Source organism: Eublepharis macularius, chromosome 2 (assembly GCF_028583425.1).
Source record: "Eublepharis macularius isolate TG4126 chromosome 2, MPM_Emac_v1.0, whole genome shotgun sequence".
In the NCBI taxonomy this organism is placed as follows: domain Eukaryota; kingdom Metazoa; phylum Chordata; class Lepidosauria; order Squamata; family Eublepharidae; genus Eublepharis; species Eublepharis macularius.
The window spans coordinates 224208021-224227203 of record NC_072791.1 but is presented as its reverse complement, the minus strand read 5'-3'; the positions used below and the strand labels follow the sequence as shown (position 1 = coordinate 224227203).

The following is a 19183-nucleotide window of genomic DNA, read 5'->3' as shown; positions in this document are numbered from 1 at the left end:
CTATTGATTGCTAACTAACATATTAATCAACACAATATGCAGTGTTGAGGTAGAAGAGTAGGCTTAGAATTTGTCCTCTAGGAGGGTTAAACCCCTGTCCTTAATCCCCCACCCTTGATAATTTGAGAAAATGAGACAAAATTGAGGAGATAAATGGTGTCAATAGAGACAGAGCTCCATGGCACAGAGTGGTAAGCGGCAGTATTGCAGCTCAAGCTCTGCTCACACAACCTGAGTTCGATCCTGGCAGAAGCCAGGTTGAGGTAGCCAGCTCAACGTTGACGCAGCCTTCCATCCTTCTGAGGTCGGTAAAATGAGTACCCTGTTTCCTGGGGGTAAAGTGTAGATGACTGAGGAAGGCAATGGCAAACCACCCCATAAAAGGTCTGCCAAGAAAACGTCACAATGCGACATCCCCCCATGGGCCAGTAATGACTCAGTGCTTGCACGTTTACCTTTACCTAGAGACACTCTAGGAATTTCTCGTACAGCAACATCACAAGTGATGTTACATCCTCCTGAAACTCCACCCTCCCCAGGCATTGCACACACACACACACACCCCAAACTCCCAGCATTTGCTTTTGCAGGGCTGAAACCCCCATCAAGAAGGTCCATCAAACGTTCCTTCTGCATCACATTCAAGGAACCATCTTACACTACCGTGTAACGAATTGCCAACATTGTGTCAAAATATGCTTTATGTACAAGTGTATTTTGGTTGGCCATACATGGCATAACTCAACATACATTTTTCATTAGTTTTTATCCCTGGCATCCTGTGGGCCACCTGCACAGAGCCTTCTTGTCCCACTTCAATGCCCCATGTGCCTTAGAGAGGTCAGAAGATTGCCTTGTGTTGAAGGGAGAAGTGGCAGCAAAGTTGCATTGAAATAAAAAGAACTGAAAAAAATATTTTAGCTATTTCCAGACCTGTAAGCTTGAATGGAATGGAAAGACAGCCCAGAGACTAATATTTTGTTGTAATTTCACACAAATAAAATGATAAGTTGAAATTCAGAATACAACAAATAGAACTTGGATATCATACAAAAATGAACAATATTTTAACAGAAATTCTAGTGGTTATTTAACAGTAGCTGTATTTTCAATCATCTTTCACATTTGAAAATAATGTCCCATCATAGGAAATAGGTAGATTTCTAAACTTTGTTTTTGATTAAAAATTACTGATTATGCAGAGCAAAATATACAGTAATATGTGAAAAATCAAAGTTTATTACATACTTATAAAATCAAGATAATAAAATATTTTTGCAGTATTTGAACTCTAAAGAAAAATACAGTTAATGAAAATATTAGAGTTTGTGCTATTACAGTATATCGATTTATTATCAACGTATGGAAAAAATATTGTTTTAACTGTAACAAAGAAGGAACAACGTGGACCATAGGGTGAGATCCAAAGACCTGTGAGTGAAAGGAAAACATCCGTTCACAGTGTTCTCCAAATTCCTATGCACAGGCCTGGATAACTGTTAAATACTAGGTAGGTAGCAGTTTTTAGGCTTCTGCTTGCAGAAGAGGTTGTGCAACATTGGTACATGCAGGGGGAAAAAATCTTTTGATTTAGTTCCACAGATGTTTTGCTCCTTCTACGAGCAGCAGAATTTTGCAAAGCTAGTGAACAGCTCGATCATTGGCCCTTTTCACACTGCTTACCTTCACTTGCAACGACCCAGAACATCACGCAAAAAACGCGGAAGATTGCGTTTTCTCGTGTGAGATTTGCACAACATCACGCAAATCTCGCACAAGAAAACTCGATCTTCTGCTTTTTTTGCGTGATGTTCTGGGTCGTTGCGAGTGTTGGTACTTTTACAGTACAATCCTAAATAGTGACACCCTATGAAAGGTGCAACTCTGTGTAGGATTGCACAGTCAGACTCATGAGAATTTGCTGAATTATCAGCATGTGTTTGTTACACAGAAATAAAATAGTTCGCTCATTACTGGCAGAGGTGTACTTTTCTGCAATGGGACATGTATTTCTTGTACCGTATTCTCATAGCGTAGTCAAGGTAAATAATAACAAAAATGTTTATTTACAATATAATATTGTATATATATATTACACAAATTTAGTAATGTATCAGCATTTTATAATTCTTGTATTTATGATTTTTCCCCATTGGCTTTTGATAGAGCAAACTGTAATGTTGCAAGCGTGGACTGTTAAAATTAACCCTTAATAAGCTGTTTATTGCCTTCTCTGTTACTTTGTAATGTGGACGTCTGTTAAACTAAAAAATAACCCGTTCAAATCCCCGTTCCTTGTGAACGATCAATACATTATTGTTGAGGAGAGGGGGGGGGGGGTTATTGTTGTGCTGCATACTTATATCTTTTACCTAACTACTTACGGCCCAGACTTACTGGTATCTGCAATACTATAACAATATTGGGATTTTGTAACCTTGTAGTGACTTCACTTTTGGTGTTTCCTACTCTAAAAACTAATGAGCTCTTGTAGCAAATCTTGGGATTGTATTTTGATAGCGTACTGTGATAGCACCATTGGCAGTAAATAATGAACGCACTAATTATAAAAGGAATGGAAATAATATGCATACAATATACCTATGCTGATTTGTAGACTTATCTATGTTTTTGTGGAATTTCATCTTATCAGTTTTTATCATCTAAACTCAGTTCAAGTGTCTGAGGACAATTCAGTGTTACTTCATACGTCACCAATATATCCTCTAATGCAAATACAACAGTAAACTAAACCTGTTTAAACTACATCTCAGAGCTCACTCCTTTTCATTCTCTGGAATACATGGAGTTGCTTTTACCTATTTCTATCTGCGGAAACTGTATATGACTACGTTGTTGCATAAATGGAAACTTATCCCTTTCCAGAATAAGAAATTCATTGTGAAATCCTGTGAGATTGCTTGTAGCTTATCTTTTTCACTGGTTAAAACCAGCTCTTGCGTACATAAATGTCTTTTTCAGTTCACATACTGTAGCTTGTTTTGAAGGAAATTTTCTAATAGCCTATTGTATGGCCTATTAGAGTACAAAAATTCACAGTTTCAAAAATTGCTGAAGGGTAATTTTGGTAGATTCCACATTTTATGAAGTAGCAACCCTAATGAAGCACTCATGAGCACCCGCAACGGTCTACTACCATGGCTGGTATCTTCCCGTATATTATTTGTTCTTTTCCATTGAAATAAAGCATATTAATGGGAGACATCTTAGTAGGTGTGCAGCAAGGGCCCGCGGAACCTCTTGGATTCGCTTGGTGCACAAGATGAGTGTGTGGATATTTCTGCAAAAACACAAATTCACATTCCCCAGAGCAGTAGTTCGCTTTGTATCTTTTGGGAGCAATGATCCAGTCCCATCCAAAAGCTTCAAAATCCACAGTCAGTGGGTAGCGACAACATCGAGATTCTGTCGAGTGTTCATCACAGTCAAGACCAAAATCTCTACGAGATCTTTTTGGTGTATCCGTAATCCTGACTTCTAGAAACGGATTCTATGAATAAAGGAGAGAAGGAACAGGATGTATGAAGGTAGACCCTAGCAACATCTGACACACCAAGATATATTTTCTGAAAACATCAGTCAACATTTTGAATGCTGTAAATGTTGCCCACCCCCCACCCCACTCTGTGATATTGGATGGCCTATACTATTCAGCTTACTTAAGTACAGAGTTTCATCTTTCAGAGGAGATTCTCTCTGTAGTTCCTTGAACTTGCACTTAGCTGAACAGAGTGGTAAGATGCAACCCAGTATCTTTAAAATGCTTCCAGTAATACCTTTAAAGTAAATCTACGTTCGTAAGAATTCTGAACTTCTAATAATAACAATAACAATAACAACATTTGATTTATATACCGCCCTTCATGATGACTTAACATCCACTCAGAGCAGTTTACAAAGTATGTTATTATTATCCCCCCTGTACGTTCCTCGGAGATCGCTTCGATCAGCGAATAAATATTTACTTGTGGTCCCCGGCCCTAAGGAAGCCTGCCTCACTTCAACCGGGGCCAGGGCCTATTCAGTCCTGGCCCCAGCCTGGTGGAACGCTCTGTCAATGGAAACCCAGGCCCAGAGGGGCATATTATCGTTCCGCCGGGCCTGTAAGACAGAGCTGTTCCGCCAGGCGTTCGGTGATTGAAGGGGGCGGTGCCATGTCGGCCTCCCACCTTTGGGGTGGGGGAGGCTTCTCCCCACCACTGCACTTTGTTAATTTGTTTTATTGTTTGTATATTGATTTTAGTTCTTGTTTTTATCGATTTTAACTGTTCACCGCCCAGAGCCCCTGGAGATGGGCGGTATATAAATTGAAATATAAATAATATAAATAAAAACACCCTGTGAGGTTGGTGGGGCTGAGAGAGCTCCTAGAAGCTGTGACTGACCCAAGGTCCCCAAGCTGGCTTCAAGTGGAGGAGGGAGGAATCAAACCTGGTTCTCCAGATTAGACTCCCAGACTATCAACCACTACACCAAACTGGCTCTGGAATACACTAGTTATTAAATATCCTATTATTCTAAAAGTATTTTGAGAGAGAATAGCAACTACTTCCATGCACTTTGGGTTTTGTACTTCTTGAATATCAGCCCAACTCTGGCCATATGAGAACCACTCTTAAAAGTGAGGGGCATATCGAAGCAATGTGTGATACAACATGCTGGTCAAAGAACAAAATTCATCCAGCCATACACAAAACACCCTGAATAGCTCCTTGGCTCTTAACTGTTTTATCATGCTGACTTAGAGAACACCTGCACATTATCCAAAGCTCCTCAAATGAACTCACATTCAAGGTATAGAAGAGAACAAGAAGACAAAATAGTAAAATTCAAAACAAAACAGAAATATGATAAAGAGAATATCAGTTTAAAGATCCACATTCCTTTTGGTTTCAAATATTCATTCATTTTTCTATGTACACATCGTCTAGCTTGACTTGTGTACTTTGAGAAGGAACACGTCTTAAGCCAGTGGAAGACGTTACTAGAATATGCTGTTTTTGCTGAGATCCTCTGTTGAACCAGTGGGAAAATGCCTAGTAAACCAAGGCTGTTTCTAGTAGCATTTATTGCTATTTTACCTTCTTGGCTTTCTACAAACCATCCAAGTCTAGGCTAAATACATTAACATTATCCTGGTTCCTGGGAGTGAACAGTTGAAGAGAGCATTTGGATGTTGCATATTAGTAACTCGATCTTCTACATACCATTGGCTTCGACAAAGCCACATCCCTTCTTTATAACATGCAGTTACAGCTGCTACTCCAGAAGGGATGTAGGCTAAGGGTCTCCCTAGACATGCAGATTTTTAAAGAACTGGGTCTGGGTTTCCCAGACCAAACCCAGATCTCTATAGCCATACAGCAGTTAAAAAGCACATGGCTGTTAAAAAATAAAGGAGAGCCCAAACAGCCTTTCTCCCTCCTCAAGTCATTTCCCTGTTTCAAAATAGCACAGGGGGAGGCCCCCCCCCCATTTTTACTGCTCCATGTGCACAGAATACTCCAAGTGGAGCAGAAAAAAACAGGGGAAAAACTCTCCCCCTTCTCCTCCCGTGGAGGCATTTTGAGTCTGTTTGGGCTCTCCTTTATTTTTTAACAGCCATCCCCCAAAGCTGCTGTATGGCTGCAGGGAAATCGAGTCTGCATGTCTAGCTTGTCCCTTAGTTGTAGGGACTAGCTCCTGCTCAGTTTGCTACATTGTTTATTCTATAGCCCAAATTATTTGACTCTTGGATGTCTGCATATCAGAAATTATTGCCTTACCTTGCCTGAGTTATACGGAAACAGAAAATAATTACACAGAAACCGTTTTTAATTAACTGGATTTAAAGACTATATTTGGTCTCCTCTCCATACAGCTCCCAGCTAATTATTTTAATGTGTATTACTATGTATTATTATCTCCATTTAACGGACAGAAAAATGAATAGGGTTTAGAGACAATAAGCTACAAGAGTGTTCATGGATGTGAATTTTTCCTGCCCTTCCGCTTGCCCTAGGTTGTAAAGCTGAGGCTGAAAAAAAAAGTCTTGCCTGTCAGAAGATCTCAATAAAGGAGGATAACCAGTTGAGATCACCCGTGTTTTCCATTTTTAACCAATACTGTTTCCATTAGCTCAAGAGTGAGGTACAAACAATTTTGCCTACAACTTTCAGGATCAGATTGGGGGCGTGGGGTTACCAGTGGGAGGTCAGAAAGGTTTGTGTTGGCAAGTAACTTCTTAGTGATTAAATTATTTTGTTTTAATACAAAGATTAAAATCCCACTGAAGGGAAAAGTAAAAAAAATTACAAAAAGTAACTTTTCATTTTTATAGGACAAGTAACTTCTGGAATGAATCCAGATTTTCAATATTTTTATCAATGATCTGGATGAAGGAGTGGAAGGGCTGCTCATTAAATGTGCTGATGATACCAAATTAGGAGCAGTAGCAAACACCCAAGAAGATAGAATTAAAATTCAACAAGACCTGAATACTCTGGAGAAGTGGGCAGCTGTGAATAGGATGCAATTCAACAAAGACAAGTGCACAGTATTACATCTGGGCCACAAAAATGGGAAGCACAAATACTGGATGGGGGATACACTTCTGGGCAGTAGTATATGTGAAAGGGATCTTGGGGTAAGAGTGGACTATAAACTGAATATGAGCAGTCAGTGTGATGCGGTGGCAAAAAAGGCTAATTCAATCCTGGGTTGTATCAAAGGGGCCATAGCATCGAAATCGCAGGAGGTCATAGCCCCTCTCTATACTGCCTTGTTCAGGCCACACCTGGAGTATTGTGTGCAGTTCTGGAGGCCTCACTTCAAAACAGATGTGGACAAAATCGAGAGGGTGCAGAGGAGAGCGACAAGAATGATCAGGGGTCTGGAAACTGAGCCCTACGAGGAAAGGCTGAGGGCCTTGGGAATGTTTAGTTTGGAGAAGAGGAGGTTGAGGGGGGACATGATTGCTCTCTTTAAATATTTGAAAGGCTGTCATTTGGAGGAGGGCAAAGAGCTGTTCCAGTTGGCAGCAGAGGGTAGGACGCGAAGCAATGGGCTAAAACTACATGCAGAAAGGTACCGGCTGGATATTAGGAAAAACTTTTTCACGGTCAGAGTAGTTCAAAAGTGGAATCAGCTGCCTAGGGAGGTGGTGAGCTCCTCTTCACTGGCAGTTTTCAAGAAGAGGCTGGATGAATACTTGTCAGAGATGCTTTAGGCTGATCCTGCACTGGGCAGGGGGTTGGACTAGATGGTCTGTATGGCCCCTTCCAACTCTATGATTCTATGATTTAGTTTGTCAGAGAACAGAGGAAGCCACAAGCTGGAGAAAGACTCCTTAGATTGGAGGCAGGCTTCAAATTTGAGGCAAAAGAAAAGGTGGAGGAATAAATATTTTAATAAATATATATATAAGTAAATAGGATAAGGGTAGGATCAACCCTTTCAGTTAACTGATAATTGAACAGGATTGCAACCTTAGAAAATCCCCATTTAAGCAATATTTTTAAAAATCCTCTTCAAATGTTCAGTCAAAAGGAAGCTCCTATAGCTTTCCTAGGAGAACTTACCAAGCCCTCTTCCCCTGGTCCTGGATAAGTTACTGCAAGATCTCTTCCTTTGTCATCCAAAGCTTTGATTTCAATGCCCAAGTTGGACTCGGGTTGTTTGAGCCAATTTTGCAACACGGTCTTCACATCGATACTCTGCCAAATACCGGTGCCTGGGTTCATATCAAGTTTTAAAGATCGAATTGCAGTAGAAGTTGTCCCATCTTTCATAGGTCGGATGAGTCTCAAGATCTGCACAAATACTGTCGTAGGCCTCTGGACTTGTCTTAAATATATCCACAACTGAGCCTTCACTACTTTGTTATACTGTATTTTAGAGCTAAATTTAAAAAAGCAACATTTGGGTTTTCCTTCCACTGGCATAGGGAAGTCAGCTATAAATGAATGGAAAGAAGACATTACTCATTGGCAAACACTAAGAAACTCTTTAAAATAAAGCATAAAAATGCACGGCATGTTAAAACACCTTCACACGTTATTTTATCAACAAACCACAGTCCGCTCAATACCTTTATTAGGCCCCTCCACAATGATACAAAACAATCATTTGTCCATTTTATCAGCGACATTATTTGCAACCAAGGCTCTCGTCCTGCGCTAGTTAGACCATTCATACAGTATGTTCAACTTCCAAAGGCCTTTTTGTTATTACCTTAACTCCATGTCTCATGTTGCCCTAGTTTAATCTGTATGCAGTCTGTCTGTATGCAATCAGAACTATAATTCTCCCCCTGCCTCTTGATATGTGACTCTATACTTTTGGGTAGGGTTGCCAGCTCCAGGCTGGGAAATTCCTGGAGATTTGGGGGGTGGGGTCTGGGGAGAGCATGGCTTGGGGAGGGGAGGGATCTCATCAGGGTTTAATGTCATAAAGTCCACCTTCCAAGGTAGCCATTTCCTCCAGGGAACTGAACTCTGTCACATGGAGATCAGGTGTTGTTTCAGGAGATCTTCGGCCACCACCTGGAGGATGGGAACCCTAGGTCCCAGGCATATAGAAGTTAGTTGCATGAGATAGGAAAAAGCCATATTGGTAATAAGGAACACAAGCAGGAATCCATAGATTATCCCACAGGCATCAATCTGTACCCAGATTCTTGATCAGGGAACTTATTAATGCATGCAGAACTGTGCTTAAAGCCTGATGGTTTCGAATGAGGCCAATTAAGAATTCTATTTGTTTGTTTGTTTTTAAATATTTGTGTTCCACTTTTCTGGCCAGAATCTCCAAAGCAACTCACCACATTAATAAAATGCCATCAAAAGTTTTAGTATTAAAAAAATGAAAATCATAAAAGAAATGGATTCATAAGAACAAATGGGAATAGTCAAGTAATTTGAGAACTGCAGTGAAAGTAAGACGTGTTGATTTCTGTTTCCATTTTTTAAGTTTGTAGCTTATCCAAACTACTCTATTGATTTCTGCTCTAAAGAAAACAATGAAAAAAAGAAAAAAAAATATTGGCCTTAGGAAAGGCGGGGGGGGGGGGGAAATAGAGAGGAATATGCTGAGAATCTCGGGGATTCTGTATATCAGACCGGCTGTACTAGCCAGTCTCGGAAATACACTTTTCTCTAGTCAAAATCATCTGGGAAACTGAGCACATGGGGCAGTTTACTCAACTTGAAAATGTCTGTGACTTCCAACATCATACCACTAGTATTCAGCTACTAAAATTACTTTATGAAATCACAAGGAATGCTAATCATTAAAGTTTTGTGAGCATCTCATAAACAGAGTTACACCCTTTCATGTCCGTTGAAGTCAATTATAAAGATGTAACTCAGGATTGCTGAGGAGCGCAAATTTTTTAAGTCAATGACGTTCAATTTCCTAGAAGTTTTTGCTTTAAAAATACTGTTGATGAAGAGCAAAATAAATAAAAGAAAATGATATTCCAGAATGTTTATTTCTTCAGTATGTATGTCATTTTTTTCTGAACTGTTTTGAGTATAAACTCTGAATTATTCTTTTCTTTAAAAAAATCTTTATAAAATAGCCACATCACTGAAATAATTATAATCTTACACGTATGAATGTGCATTTATTATTAGATAAAATAGCAGATATTCTTAGTGTTACACCAAATTAAGTCGGAGTGTTGTATGTCACTGCTGCTGATGGGAAATCTAAGTCATGTGTGTCCAAGTTTTCCTTTTACATTATTTCCTCATTGCCTTAAGTGTTATTCTGAAAGCAGCTGCCATAGCCAAATACTTTAGCTAATGAAGAACATAAAGATACTATAATATAAGCTGTGCAACAGATACTTGATAGGAGCTATAGCAGATGCTGACCACCAAGAAGATAACTAAGAATCTGCTCATTCAGTAAATACCCTTCATTCCTTCTGCACACAACTAATAGAGCTGGTAGAGTTACACACTTTATAACACACAAAGTATTTCATTGTTGGCATTTACTAAGTAATGGCCATGGGTGTTTTATAATATGTTCATATTAAGTTGATACAAGTTGCATGCATTACCTATAAGATCAGAATGCACGTGTACATTGCAGCTGGGCCAAGCTTAGGGACTGAGAATCAAACTTCTTGCTTCCCTGGAAAAACACTCACTATGTTCAACAGCTTTGCAATAGCAGATGAAAGTGTTAACACACCCAGAGTACAACAGATGAGCTATACTCTGGCTCTGCAACTAGACAGAAGTTCCCTGTTGTGCCACCCTACCCTGTGACAGGAAAACTCTGTAGCACAGTATCAGCCCAGATATACTTTGGAACATGTATCCAAGTGCAGATATTGTCTATCCACACATGACATGCTTGAATGTGAGTACATCCAAATGCACAGTGTATCCAAATGTGCAGTGTATTCAGGCACAACCAAAGCTGGATAGGGGCTTCAGGTTGAATGCAATAAAAGTTTGTTTGTCCTCGCTGATGGTACAACATAATATAGCTGATTGGTTATGTGACTCTGTGCTGTTTCCATGTTTACTATATGCTCCCTAGTTGGCTGGGATGACATAGTAAAGGTAAAAAAAAACATTCTTTAGATCTTTAAACATGGTACCAGCAGATTAGGGCCAAATGTCTACAAGAGCAAAAAAGTGCAAGAAAATGGAAAGCAGGTGTTTTCAGAGTACTGGCATAGTTCTAATGTACACATACACTGCAGATATACAGTGGTGGTGCAGCATTTAAATTAATAGGATTATATTGCCCATTAAGTTGCGGGTCTGCAGTTTGTTTTTAGTTTTCACCTGACTCCGATGTTCTTAGAAAGTTTGCTACTAAAATCGGACACCTAAATATGTCTTTTCTATTTATTTCTCAATCCATAAGTGCTATAAGAAATAACTGAAATACTGAGATTCATTCGTTTTCTAATTTATTAACATGTCTCCAACAATCAAAAAGATTTAGCTGGTGGAAGTGCTTTTCACAGGTGACTTTTGTACATAAAGGGAAAACATACTGCAAGGGGAAAAGGTTATGATTCAGACACAAATCAAACTCTTTAAAAATATGCTTTTCTGCCTCCCTGTTGCTTACATTAATCAGCAGTTGGTCAGAAGAGACTAAAAGGAGGCTGTTACTCTTGAGCACAGTGTCAAACGAGAAGTATGTTAGAAATGAGTAAAAAAGTACTTACATTCTGTGGGCATTGTAATAATAGTTTCCGTTGTAGCATGGTAATCATCATCTTCCAAGGAACCATCGCTACTGTCATCTCTCTGGACGTCATATTGATCTATCAGTTCTTGGAGCGGAGGAGCTTTGGGTAGAAGTTGCCGTATAGCATCCCGGCTAATGTTAGGCGCTTGCTCCAGGCGCAGTTTGCTGAGGATCTGGATTTTTATAGCTTCTATCCTGGACGATTTTGTACTTTGCCTCCATGTACATGCATTGCACAGTCCATCTTTCTCTATGTTCTCATTTGCCTGGTTACTTTCATTAAGATCCGCTGGCCCCGGTATGATTAACATGAAAAGGTAAATATAAAAATACATTTTAAGCTTATACATGGCCTCACATTCAGTGCAGTTCTTTCCCTTCCCTTCTCGTTCTCCTTTCTATAGTTGCTTAGTTCTTTTTGTGATCTTTCAGTGCACTGTGAATCTCTGAAGGCAAATGCAATCTGAGACAACTCACCACTCTGGGTGAATCTTGTATATTCCAAGAGGGCTTTTTATATTCCAACCTACATTAGACGTGTGTCGTCAAAACCAACGATTGGCTGTTAAACCAACAATGAATCTAGCTGTCAGATGTTAAAGCCATGTCTGTCATAAGTTGCTGGACCGCATTTTGTTACTGCCAAGGGTGAGTTGATTTTCGGACTATTCCATAGAGGATATCTTCTCACATGCTGAAAGGATATTTCCAAGAAGTACGGCCAGCAGTATCAAAAGATAGTATTACCATTCTTAAATGTGAATCAGCTGTTTCTTTTATTATGAATCAATCAATGTTTCCTTCTTGCCTCTAAAAAGGCCACTCAATTTTACTCTGTTTTATAAACAAACTTTCAAAAATGTCCACCGTCATAAATATAAATTCCTCCTACATGCTATATTTTACAGCATTGAATAAAAATGAATAACATGAAGAAACACTTTGTTTAAAAGGACAATAGCTCAGAGACTAAAACATTTTTACTCCTCAGCCCCAAATCTCAACTACACCACTTAGGTATATGTATGATGCGTTTATCTGTGTTTGAGATCTAGATATAAGTATTTAAACAGATATAATTCCGTTTTCTTGGTAAGCACTTTACAGGAAAGTCGTGGCTGCGATCAACCAATTCTCAAGTGCACTAGTAGGTTAGACACTGTTTAGTCTAGGGCTCTTGGGGGACAGTCTGGATGGGTAGAAGAACCAAGTACTAATTTGGGAGTAGGAAGGGCTGGATTCATTATCAGTTCTGTTAAATTTTAATTGCTTCAGTCATCTATTAAGGCCCTGAGGCTGCCATGATGCCTGCAAAAATGTTTTCTGGTGCTGGGCAAGTGATTGTAGAAAGCAGGTGGGGCTTTTGCCTAAGAGGGCTTCTGATTGGCCATTACAGATCTGATTGGCTGTGCAGGTTTTCGAAAAGTTGCTTTGGCAGTAGCTGCCATGACAGTACAGGGATCTTCACTGCGTGACTGAATGTAAGCTGCACGTATGCAAGAAAATGTTTTTAAACAACGTTAATTTACGTGGCCCTTTCCTGGCAGCCATGCAGCAGCTTCAGACAGGGGCTGGAATTTGCCTCCCGGGATGGTGAGGGAAGCAGAGAGCTATCCTGGGCATCTGGGGATTTATTTATTTATTTTATTTATTTTTTCAATTTATATACCGCCCATCCCCAGGGGCTCTGGGCGGTGATTCAGCTGGGGGGTGGAGAAAGATGCCATAAAAGGTGGCTCCGCCCCCACAGCCAGCAGGAAAAGGAGCTTTGTCTGGTTAGGGCCCTCTGAAGGTACGTGGAGGCCAGGGGAGACGACCAAGAGGTGTTGTTTCACTATAGCGACTACTCTCCTTTGACACGTTACCAGGTTTGGGCAGTGATAGACAGGACACTTCTCAAACTAGGACTTTCTGGTGTCAAATTCAGCACCCATTCCTTCCGGCTGCAGCCATGGGGTACACTGGCAAAGCCATCCAGTGGATGGGCAGATGGCGGTCGGCCACGTATTGGTCTTATATCTGTTCCCTGCCTTCATATGAAGCATCACACTGACTGATTTTTTTCCTAGGTGCAGCGGGTCACCAAGGGAGAAGGCAGACCCTGATTTGTGGACGCAGTATGGTGTTCTGGGCAGCCCACCAAGCCAGAATGATGTCAGTTGGGTTCCAGCTGGGGCTAGCTGAACAGGCTACAGTCGAGTGGCAGGGCTGGCGGGGCCTTCGGTGGCCAGGTTTGTTGCCTCTCCTGTTTGGGCGAAGGAAGGGTCCTCCCCCGCATACTGTGGTCACACACCTGGGTGGTAATGACTTGAGGCTAATGAAAGGCAGGGCCATGTCATTGCAGGTGATATCTGACCTGAGATCGATTAAAGGGCGGTGGTCCAGCATGCATAGTTTTTGGTCTGCAATGCTCCCGCAGTGAGCCTGGCAGGAAGCGATGGAGCTTAGATGTATGGAAGGGCCAGACGTAGGGCCAATAGGACCATACAGAAGGCATTGGGGGAAGGGCTAGGAATTTACCTACCACACCCCAGGATCAGGGCCAAATTTGCCACCCTCTATAGGGGCGACGGGGTTCACCTGCAGTGGCTGGCAACAGCATCTTCTTAGATGACCTGCGGCAAGGGCTCAGGTTGGCATTAGGCCACCTGTTGGGCACAAGGGCCTAAGCAGAGGCCCTTCATGTTGGCAGGAGAGAGTTGAGGAATAGGGAGCAGGCTGGTGAGCACCTCCTTGGCAATTCTCCATGGGTGGAGAAATGGGGTCTGACAGGAGCAGATAGCTTCATGGCTACCACCACTTGGGCAGACCACCTCCTGGGAACCCCAGGTGCAAGTCCTTCCCTCATGCTGTATGGCTGAGGCTTTAGGAGCTTGAAGGGGGGAACCCTTTGCCTGAGTGGCCGGGTTAAGGCCATTCTAAGGCCAGTCTGGGCGAGCCCGGGGCAGTGGGGCTCACCCAGACTGGTCAAGGCGGAGGTCCTGAGGTGACCCCGTAGCTTGACCTGTACCACCAGTTTGCCTTTGCTGGAATTGAGACTTGATGTTTTATTTAATAAAACAGTCCTTCATAAAACAGTCCTTCCAACTTGGAGGGGGCGGGGGGAAGATATCCTGTTAAACAGAGCTTCTGCCTGAAATGTTGAAGAGTTACTGTTAGAGTTATGTGTGATGTGACTTTCCAATACTTTGTGGTTGGCTCCAGTTCTTGTGGTAGCCAGTTTGGTGTACTGGTTAAGAGCGCGGGACTCTAATCTGGAGAGCTGGGTTTGATTCCCCACTCCTCCACTTGAAGCCAGTGGGGTAACCTTGGGCTAGTCATAGTTCTCTGGAGCTCTCTCAGCCCCACCCACCTCACAGGGTGTTTTGTTGTGGGGATAATAATGACGTACTTTGTAAACCGCTCTGAGTGGGCATTAAGTTGTCCTGAAGGGCAGTATATAAATCAAATGTTGTTGTTGTAGCCATTTTGTGGTTGGCTTTGCTTTTGTGGTAGGATTTTATGGTTGTCTCCACTGCTCTGTGTCAGAATTCCTACAGTGCCCGCAAGCTCAGAAAGATTGGGGAACATTGTGTTAGGGTATACATGTGCTGAACTGACTCTAAAACTATTACCCTGGGAATACAGAGATTACCCTGTGCAGCATTCTTTTACATGTCGGGTTGCATCTAGCAAGGTAAATTCATCACCAGAAAGATCTTTTCTTGATGAGGACCAAGTTATTAATAATCAGGGTGCAAATGGCTAAAACCTGATTACTTTGGTTTCTTTCATCACTGGATTATGGTTTATGTACTCATCACACACTCAGTATATCTTAGTAGACACCCAGTCAGCCATGGACTAATTACTACTTTCTCCATCTATTTAACCTTAAGGATTGTTCTAAGAATAAAATGGGAGGAGAACAGGGCTCATTTCTAGGGGGAACACACAGGAAGAGGTCACATGTCAGGTGGCCCCGCCCACCTGACTCTAGGCCATTTTGGGCCCGTTTTGGCCTGGATTGGCACCGAAACAGCCTGGATCGGGCCTCTGACAGGTGGTGGATCACTCTCCCACTCATCAACGGCCCAATCCTGACCATTTTGGGCCCCTTTTCAGCCATTTTCAGCCCCTTTTTGCTATTTTGGGCCCAATTTCGGCCCTGAATGACCAGGATTGGGTCCAAAACAGCCAGAATAGGAGACGTCAGGGTGTGTAGCACATGCAAATCAGTTATACTAATGACACACTTCCGGTGCTGGCAAGAGGCGTGGCATATGCTAATGACTTATGCTAATGAGTTCCTCCCATTCTTTTTCTACGAAATGACCCCTGGAGGAGAGAATCATATATGCTGTCCTGAGCACCTTGGAAGAAGGATGAAATAAAAATGTGATAGACATTTTAAAGTGTTAACTGCTTACATACTTGGCAGATAGACCCCCAAACCCCTCACAGCAAGCACTCTAGTGCATTGGATGAAAAGGTTTTATTTTAGAGATCCATTAAGTTCACAGGTACATCCAAAGATGGGTAAGTTGGCAGGAATGGGGTTACAAGCAAAGGCACTCTGATATAAGGAGCATGATTCCCCCCTCCCCTTGGGCAGTTAGCAACTAGACGTGAAAATCCCGAAGTCTCATGAGAAACACAATAGCTTTGTCTGGGCAGAGAAAGGTAAAAGATTACGAGGAATGCAACTCCCTCTGTCTCTTGCAAAAACTTACAGTATAGTACAGTGATGGCGAACCTTTTTGAGCCCAAGTGCCCAAACTACAACACAAAACCAACTTATTTATTTCAAAATGCCAGCACTGCAATTAAATGTGAATACTGAGGTTTTAGTTAAGAAAAAACAACTCATACAGTTGTTCCAACGAATTAATCTCTCTCTCTCTCTCTCTCTCTCTCTCTCTCTCTCTCTCTCTCTCTCTCAAAAGCCACGACTGAAAGTAAAGCAAGTTAAATCAAAGCAGTTTGCCCTTTTTTAGACCAGCAGCCCTGCTTGCAAGCACTCTCTCTCTCCCTCTCCCTCTCACTCACTCAAGAGCCACGACTGAAAGTAAAGGTTAAATCAAAGCAGTTTGCCCTTCTTTAGACCAGCAGCTTGCAAGCACTCTCTCTCTCTCTCATTCACTCAAGAGCCACGACTGAAAGTAAAACAAGTTAAATCAAAGCAGTTTGCCCTTCTTTAGACCAGCAGCCCTGCTTGCAAGCACTCTCTCTCTCTCTCTCACTGACTCAAGAGCCATGACTGAAAGTAAAGCAAAGCAAAGCAGTTTGCCCTTCTTTAGACCAGCAGCCCTGCTTGCAGGCACTCTCTCTCTCTCTCTCTCTCTCTCTCACTCGCTCAAGAGCCACATCTGAAAGTAAAGCAAGTTAACTCAAAGCAGCTTACCCTTCTTTAGAAAGCCAGTCCCAGCAGCCTCGCTGCTGCCTCCGCTTCCTGCTGCTAAAGAGACAGGCAGCAGGGAGGCAGCCTTGAGGTAAGGAATCACATGAGCAGGGTCAGAGCTACTGGAACGCCGTTGCAGGCGTTCCCCCTCCAAATGAGCCCTGGACCTAGCGATCGGCGACTTGGCACACGTGCCCACAGAGAGGGCTCTGCATGCCAGCTGTGGCACGCGTGCCATAGGTTTGCCATCGCTGGTATAGTACAATGTCAACAAGCAGACTCCAGAGATAACAGGCTCAGCATTAGTACTTTCGTTTTCAGGCAGGCCAAGGATGGCATGATTATAATGGTTACAATATATGAGCATGATATGAGTGCAATCAAATCAATACAGAGAGCAGAGAATATATGAATGGCATTTATGAATGGTATGCAGACATGACAATAGGATTATAAAGCTATCTGTATAGAAAACTTCATAAAAGACGTAAGCTAATACCTCCAATGGATACTGGCACACCACCAACACGGGTGCACTGGCAGCATAGCTCTCCCAGCAGAGAAAAGAGATGCCCCCCAAAGACCCAACTCAAAGGATCTGAGACTAGAACAACTGGATCGGAGTCCGTATCAACCAGTTGCAGAGCAGCAGGCCATTAGCCCCTTCATGCCAGCCACATAAGGAAGCCAATCAACACACATGGATGCCAGCTCACCTCCCTGAAATCTTCCGGTACCCACACATCCACCCACAGAACATGGCGAGAGAAGGAGCAAAGAAAACATAGCGCCATCTTCAGAAGGGGGGACTGTGGCATGTCCAGTAGGAAACTTGTCATACCACGCTGTTGGGAGCTCCACTGGTGGAGATTTGACATCCCTTCTTGCAGACACTTTCCCCTTTGACAAGCAGACCCAGTGGGAAGGAAGCATGACCTCCATGCACTGTGTTACTACTATACTACTCAGATATCGTCACGGCTCATTTGGCGGGGGGATCAGAAAAGCCACTGCCTCTCCCGCACATGACTGCAGGTCCTGAGGTGAGGAGGAGGATGAAGGAGCAGGTTTATGCAAGGCAAGGGGGGCACATGTGTTAGGAGAGCAACAGAGTCATTCTCAGAAGGCATGCCTGCCCTCTCCCCAGTCGCTGAGGAAAAGCACGCAGGTGGAAAAGAGGGAGAGTCTCTCTACACAAGACATCTTACATGAGGATGCTGCTCAAGGGAAAGATCTTCCACTTGTTCTCCCATTGTGGATACACCTGCACTGCTAGGGAGACAGCGGACACTTGAATAGAAGACCACACAGAAAGGAAGTCACTTGAGTATTCTCGTGTAAGATGTCTTGTGTAGAGACTCTGAGCGTTCAGATTCCTTCTTGTATCTCACGAAGCTTTTAACTCTTAAAAGCTTATACACTGGATATTTTGTTGGTCTTTAAGGTTAGAGTTGCCAGGTCCTCCTACCGCCCGGGCGGGAGGTAGAAGGCCTGGCAATGACCACTGTGATCTCCTTGTGTGTGTGCACACTTTGGACCTGATGTCACTTCCAGGAAGTGACATCATCGCGCAGGGCACGTGCCACCCTGGGAGTGCACCTACGTTATGCAGGGGGCCAATCTAGGCCTAATTCAGGCAAATTCGGGCCCAATTCAGGCCCAGATCGGGCCATTGCAGAGTGCTGATGCGCTCCGCTCCACAGCGGCCCAATTCTGGCCCAATTCAGGCTGCTGTGGCACATGAGAGCATGCCTCCCAGGGGCGCACCCTGCCAATCTCTGGAAGCTTGCCACCTCCCGCTGACCACTGGTGGGGCGGCAGGCAAAGTGGCAAACTCCCGGGAGTTTGCCTGCCACTGGCGGTCACCTGGGAACCCTATTTAAGGTGTTAGGTCCATGTTGTAAGTGAGGGGAAAGTAAGGTTGCCAACTCTGGATTGGGAAATTCCTGAAGATTTAGGGAGCAGCCTAGGAAGGAGATAGGGTTGCCAGCCTCCAGGTGGTCTCCAGGTCATAGAGATCAATTCCCCTGGAGAAAATGGCTGTTTTGGAGGTTGGACTCCATGGTATTATATCCTGCTGGGGTGCCTCCCCCCTCCCCCCCCAAACCCCGCTCCTCTCCCAAAATCTCCAGGAATTTCCCAATCTGTAGCTGGCAACACTAGAAGGGGAGGGTTTGGAGATGAGGGACCTCAGTGGGATATAATCCCACAGAGTCCTACCCTCTGAAGCAGCTGTTTTCTCCAGGGAAGAAAGTCTGAAGATACATTGTAATTCCAGGTGATCTGTAGCCTGGAGGTTGGCAACCTTAGGTTTGAAGCCATTTGAGGCACAGTTAAAAACAGGCTTAAACACCTTGCCTTTCTCCTTCAGCTGGTCCAATTTGGTGTTCTAGGTCCTCTCCACACACATTTTGCTCCTGGTACCACATTATGCTGGTTTAAGTTGAGCGCTCTCATTGAACAATACCAATTTGCTCTTTTTTCAAAATCGTGTTTGCATGAAACATGTATTTTTCTGTATGCGCTTGAAAAAGATGAAACTTGCAAGTAATTTGGAAAACAAAACTAACATTGCATTTT

General features: G+C 42.8%; 1 protein-coding gene across 1 annotated transcript; it reads right to left on the bottom strand.

Annotated features, from left to right (window-relative positions):
• Nucleotides 1–968: 968 nt before the first annotated feature.
• MSTN (myostatin) lies at nucleotides 969–11723 on the bottom strand. The gene is made up of 3 exons (XM_054972822.1): nucleotides 11201–11723; nucleotides 7581–7954; nucleotides 969–3511 (listed from the first exon to the last, which is right to left on the bottom strand). Exons 1-3 carry the CDS (start codon nucleotides 11571–11573, stop codon nucleotides 3131–3133), a joined length of 1128 nt encoding a protein of 375 aa, XP_054828797.1. The 5' UTR covers nucleotides 11574–11723; the 3' UTR covers nucleotides 969–3130.
• Between the last annotated feature and the right edge of the window lie 7460 nt (nucleotides 11724–19183).